General features: G+C 34.7%; 1 protein-coding gene across 3 annotated transcripts; it reads right to left on the reverse strand.

The window, feature by feature from the left end:
- Positions 1-46: 46 nt before the first annotated feature.
- On the reverse strand, positions 47-4,326 carry LOC106746638 (uncharacterized protein C4orf29 homolog). 3 transcript variants are annotated; one of them, XM_014623432.1, is made up of 10 exons: positions 4,027-4,326; positions 3,548-3,935; positions 3,029-3,113; positions 2,772-2,954; positions 2,527-2,639; positions 2,294-2,432; positions 2,032-2,229; positions 1,648-1,945; positions 1,135-1,378; positions 47-511 (listed from the first exon to the last, which is right to left on the reverse strand). In XM_014623432.1, exons 2-10 carry the CDS (start codon positions 3,637-3,639, stop codon positions 451-453), a joined length of 1,413 nt encoding a protein of 470 aa, XP_014478918.1. In that variant the 5' UTR covers positions 3,640-3,935; positions 4,027-4,326; the 3' UTR covers positions 47-450. The 3 variants fall into 3 exon arrangements, with proteins under 3 accessions (XP_014478918.1, XP_014478916.1, XP_014478919.1); XM_014623430.1 differs by having other exon boundaries at positions 1,135-1,420; XM_014623433.1 differs by lacking the exons at positions 3,548-3,935; positions 4,027-4,326 and adding an exon at positions 3,410-3,499 and having other exon boundaries at positions 1,135-1,420.
- Between the last annotated feature and the right edge of the window lie 1,960 nt (positions 4,327-6,286).

The following is a 6,286-nucleotide window of genomic DNA, read 5'->3' on the forward strand; positions in this document are numbered from 1 at the left end:
TATGTATGTAAAAATATACACATGTATATGTATATATATATATATATGTGTGTGTGTGTATATGTTTTATATGCACATGATATATAAAAAACATATGTATATAAAAACTGTGCAAACAGATGTACACCAAGAAATCTTATACTCGCTATGCCAAATATATTGCGATGTTATTTTAGGAACATTAATGGCTCGTACTTGAACGTACTAACGATAACGACACCTATTATTGTACCTGATAAAATTGACTGTTATTGTTGTACTCTCTTTTTATGGCAGATTGTCGTCTGCAGCGATCTAAAAATAGATCGTGCGTGTGTGGTGTGCGAAGATCCTTAATAATGAGCATCCGAAGTCTATCACAAATTCGACAAGAGTATTGGGTCACCTAATTAAATTTATAATAATGTGCGGTTTTCTAACGTGTGCATCCGTTGTGATATCACAAAGTTGTCAACTGATCTCAACGGGATATTTCTTCAAAGATCGTTGAATAGATTCAGCTATAGTGGATCTAAAATAAGATACAATTATATATTACACGAGATTGTTGAAAATTAATTTATCACTAACAGAATTATTAGTAAAAAATTATGCAAAGTTGAAGAAAAAATAAAAGAAAAGAATAGGTTTGGCTTCCGCGTTGGAGCCGCGTATTTTGTGAATTTGATTTCGACGTTGACAGTTTCGACGCGAACAGTTCATTTCTCTTCTTCAGGGAATAGAGTAACGTGAAATTTTTGCTGAAGTTTCTCCGAGTTTCAGCAAGTTTGCTCCTGATAACAGAAACGTGGCTTCAACCCGGAAGCCAAACCTAGCATCTCCCTGCGAAAGCCTCAAATATATTACGAAAATATTACTAACATTCCACATTTCAAAATCGATTTTCTCGAGAACGAATTCTTGTGTGATATTTCACTCTCTACGCGCGTTTCCGATTAATCGTTTCACGAGAAATCACTTCCTCGAATATATTACAATTAATTACTGCCCGTTGCAAAAATGACATATTACTTCTTATAACTCTGATGTAAATAAGACGGATAAAAGAGGCGTGAAAGATTATCTCGTTAAAATAAAGAAATCATTATAAATATTATATATAAATTTCGATAGATTTTTTCGAAGAATATGTACCTAAAAACTTTCTGATGAAGAATATAGGCGCTGACGTGACCAGCATCGATATAACGTATCTCAATTCCGGGCCATATCGTCTCGAGGCTCATGCAATGATCTCGCGGCACATACGCATCATCTTTGGCGCATACGGCGATGATCAATTCGGTGTCAATTGGCACTTCGAAATTCTTCAGGTGCGTGCATTCGTCCATTATGCCGCGCATAAACTGCAACGCTTCGTGCTCGCGCCACTTGTTGTCTGAAAACAGCGGATGCTTCGGCACTGGCAACAAGCAAACTCCTGTCACGGAAAGAACAGGTCCCATAAAAAGCATGCTTATATGCCGTCTAGGATAATTCAATTACAAGACAAAGGATAAGACAAGCACGTCTGTAATTACACGGCTAGAAAATGAGAACCGAGACATTAATTTGACACTGGACGCGTCCCTTTATGCGAAACTACGACAAACTGTAAATGTATTGCATGCAAGGCAATGCGAGTTAACTTACGCGAGTTTGACTTACCCTTGAGGACGTTGAGATCCTTCGATTTAAATCTGTTAGATATGAGATTTAAGGGAAATATCTTGGCCGCCGCTTTTTCCTCCGCAATTTGACGTTGCAACTGATTATTTGCATTTTTAGGTCCACTTTCGAAAATATTATTGTCGCTGATGTTATTAATAGAGTTTGTACTATTCGCATCGACTACGGTACGAGTATTATCCCTGTTGCTCCCATTGGATTCTCTTCTCAACTTATCCACTCTGTTCATACTGGCAGGGTAATGTTTCGCGAAATGTTGACCAGCTAAGAAAGCATCCTGGAATTGTTCAAAAGAAATGTGTTTAAAAGAGACATAAGAAATATGTACAAAAACACACTGTGTTTTCACAGTGAGATGCTTACATCGCGGTCTACAATCTTGACCATTTTTGCCAGATCATTTTTGTACACTTTGTCCGAAAAATACTGGTTCTCCAAGAGTGCCCAATTTATCGAGGCGCTCATAACGCCCTCCGTAAATACAGGTGAAGCTGTGGACCATGATAAGCAAGGTACTAATGATATCGGCTTCGGCCAATTGGTAGCTGCTAAAGAAGCCATCTATAGAAAGAACATGTTTTCAGACAACACGGCCTATAGAAGAGTCTCGTACAAACCAACTAACATGTCCACCCATTGACAATCCAGTGAGACCCAGTGGCCCGAATCCCTGTTGCTCACACCAGTTTAACAAAACGATCGATTCCATTATCAGACAGCCACCCATGATAAAAATGTCACATACATTATGCAAGCTAGAACGTCTGATCGGAACATAATATGGTCAAGGTGGAAACTGCGAGATCTTAAATAATCGTGTAGTATTATCCCGTACAAACCTTCCATTTAAGTTCTTACATTTGATCGTCCGGCTTTCTCAGCCCGTAAAACGGATTCTCCAACAATATTGATGCTATGCCTGCTTCTTTGAGCAGCGGTCTAGCGATAAGATTTCTACGTCGCCAAAAAAACTAGTTAATAAGTAAAATATGTAAATATATATGGATTAGAGCAAAAGAACTGTTATGCTATGTATTAATAGTCGTTTTTAAGGAGAATTAAAAGTTAAAAAATATGTTGCAATAAAACAACGATTAACATACATGATCTCCGGTTCCTGCTAAATGCAAGCAAATTGGCTTTATCTTGTGGGAACTCCATTTGGATGGTAAGATTACTTGAAAGTAAGCTGTTTTGGTCTTATCTGGCATTATTCCTGGAAGATGCTTCTCAAAAGGTGATTCAAACTGTCCCTCAATGATATGACAGTCTGACCAATCTTCATTCTACAATATACAAAAATATATAAATGTCAATCTCCTCTACTCGTAAGCTCCATATTAAAGAAGATATCAAGTACCTTTGTAATTTCTATTGGATAGTCCAACGGTATCATATTGTAGCACGTTTTTCGATTTGCTATGACTTTTCTGAATTCAAAAATCCTGCAACAAAAGAAAATAAATATTATATATCTCGATTAATTAAACAATCACAAATTAAAATATTCTTGAGCAAAGGGATATTGTGATATTAGGATAAAGGCAAATACAGGTATCTGTAGTTATTATCCAAATACTGTCTTTATATGTGTACACGTAAAATTAGCCGTAAGACAGTCAATGAGAGGTCAATCTGCAGATACATTCTGATGTTATTTATATACACAGTTTTGCTTCGATTTGCATTGTACAAAACTATGTGTGTATTAATGAGATAAATTGCTTGTTTATCTATTTACCATCGTAGGGAACGAAGAACGGTCTCGAATATCTACGCACATATAACGTTAATCAAAATCTATCTGCGAATCTAAAGACGTGAAGTATTCATCGAGTGACGTTGGCTCGGATCAAGTTGGATCAGGTTAGCAACTTACCGTTTCAAATTTTGAGGATTGCCCCAACCTTTCGTGAAGAATTTGGTAAGCAGTATGCTCCTATAAACGGCGTCTAAGCGGCTCGGAGGCATTGCAAAGTGAAAAGTAAAAGGATAACGGTCTGAATTCGAATTTGTCGCTCTACGACGTCGTTGTCGCCGCCGTCATCGTGCGTGATACTTCAATCATTTCACGCATCATACGAAAAATCGAGCGATGTCGTGTGTGTCCGGATCGACTAGACCATGCTTTCTTCTTTCGTTTAACGCTGCACGAGTTTCGGGATCTTTCCACTTTGCGACCGCCAAAAACGCGACGTGTCTACGTGATTATTCGCGCTATCGACATTAGTACCGTGCGCATACTTCCTCGGGCGCCGAATCGTCAACTATATATATAAATCGGAGACCAATTAAATGGCGAACGAACGATAAACACGACTTGGCAACGACAGCGGGATATTTAAAGGTTATTCACACCTGAATACGGCCGATGCATCGTCGCACGTAAGTGCGAATAATGTTACGTTATTTTATTTTTATGTGCATCCGACACGCGTCAAGCGCGACAAGCTTCGATATTTAGACGTTCACACGGTCGCAGAACGGTTTTTGTTTCTCATATTTCGGAATTCAAGCTTTAAAGTGCTTCTTGAACGATCTCGATAGCATCATTATTGCGAAAGTTAGTCTGTTCAATTTCGCCTATGTTTCGTTACAATGGAAAATACGTCTGACTGACCCTTGAGGAGCTCAGTTTCTCGTTAAATATAGTGGCAACTCGTAGCGAAGATACTGGAACTAAATTACAGAAATAACGGGTCTGATAATTCCGTAAACCCGTTATTTTTGTAATTTAGTTCCAGAATCTCCGCTACGAGACTCCACTATACTTAACGAGAAACTGAGGTCGTGATATGACAAAACGATGGAGTCGGGCGTATTTTCTATTTCTTAAGTAGTATGACTCAAGGGTTGGTCAGACATACTTTCCATTGTAATAAAACAAAATAGGCAAAATTCAACAGGCTGTAACTTTCGCAATAATGATGCTATCGAGATTGTTCAAGAAGCACTTTAAAGCTTGAAGTCTCTATTTTTTTTTTTACACAGATTAGCTATATTAATGTTGTCGTTAATTTTCGTCAAGATATTTCGAATTAAACGAAAAATTGCGACCGTTCAACTTCAAACTTCGTCTTTCAGTTGAGTTTTCAAAGCGAAAAATTATTTGATTCGAAAATGTGATACAAGCGTTTTGAAGAAAAAACATTGGTCAATGTTGAGTCAATGTAACATCAATAAATACCACATTTTTATATATATAAATAATATCTCTTACAGAAAAGTATTCGTACGAATAATAAAATTACTGGACAACCATAATTTATCACCGACCAATTTATCATAGGCAGAAATACTTTTCTATAAAGGATCCTGAGTGATAATATTCCATAACTTTGAGTCTAGAATCGATTGAACAATATTTTGGCGAATGTAATTGTTAAATTTTTAATTTAAAATATTGATTATTAACAATATTTGAACGTTTATAACTTTTTAATAAAGCATTTTCGGACATAAGTTTAAGTAAATTTTTTTTCACCTACTCGATCTCGTTAATATATTTTATAAGTTTGGCCCTCACAAAAGTGTAAGGATTTTGTTAAATGAAAGACAATGTAAATGTAATGTAAATGTACAAATATTAAGAAAAACACGTGAAATACTAATCGAAAATATTCTCTACAGGAAAATATTCTTAGAATGGTAGAGACATAATTTGTAACTTGGTAGAGACATAACTTGTTTTTCAAAGGATATGAATGTATAAATAGAATTAATGAATATCATTCAATATTAAAATAATATTCCTATACTATTTTAAGAATGTTATGTAATATTTATTAATATTATAGGAATGTTCTATTGATGTTATATGTCCACTTTACATGATATTTTTGGCATATTATAAAAATGTTCTTAATATTAAAAAATGTTCAGAATATTTTTAAAAAATTAATTCTAATTATTAATTTTTTTTGTATAAAATGTATTTTTACACAAAATTATTTCGACTTTATTTATATAATAAAATTGGTATTACAATACATTTGTAATAAGAAACTACAATTATATATATTATATATATACATAGAGTTGAATATTTAAAAAATATATAATATTACAATAATATTAAATAATATTATTAGAAAATTACATCTAGTATTCTAAGAATATGCCCAGAATATTACTTAGTATTAAATAATATTACGCGCTGATAGGGAAAGAACTGCGCACAAAAACAAATCATGCTTCTCGCTATCAGTTAACGCCCATCGTTGTTAAAACTTCAAAAGTAAACTATTTATCTTTATATAAAGCTCGGAGGAAAGCCCAATTTTAACATACGTTATTATATGTTGCACTCTCATACAGAACAGTGTGCCAAGTTGCCGTTATAAGAGCATGCGTGTGAGAATGAGAGCGCGCCATACAAATTTGCGCTTTTATTCTCTCCTCCGCATGCTCCTACAACAGACAATCCGGCGTACTGCTCTGTATGTAACTCTGCATATTGAGCCTTAAAAAGTTAAAATATCCATAACTTTATATATTCCCTTTAAACAAATAACTTTCTTTCCTTCTTTCTTTGCGACTTGAAAATAATATTGTAATGAAATTTGATATGTCTTATATTATAACCATATATATATATATATATATATATATATATATA

This window comes from Dinoponera quadriceps, unplaced genomic scaffold (assembly GCF_001313825.1).
Source record: "Dinoponera quadriceps isolate SergipeBrazil2010 unplaced genomic scaffold, ASM131382v1 scaffold2076, whole genome shotgun sequence".
Taxonomy (NCBI): Eukaryota; Metazoa; Arthropoda; class Insecta; order Hymenoptera; family Formicidae; genus Dinoponera; species Dinoponera quadriceps.

What these genes read in the sequence shown, in the direction of transcription:
- LOC106746638 (XM_014623430.1), bottom strand. Translation starts at nt 3,639, where the DNA reads ATGCCTCCGAGCCGCTTAGACGCCGTTTATAGGAGCATACTGCTTACC. An exon ending in GATTGTCAATGGGTGGACAT is followed by an intron (nt 2,230 to 2,293) that starts GTTAGTTGGTTT and finishes TTCTTTCTATAG; the next exon opens with ATGGCTTCTTTAGCAGCTAC. An exon ending in GGATCTCAACGTCCTCAAGG is followed by an intron (nt 1,421 to 1,647) that starts GTAAGTCAAACT and finishes TTTCCGTGACAG; the next exon opens with GAGTTTGCTTGTTGCCAGTG.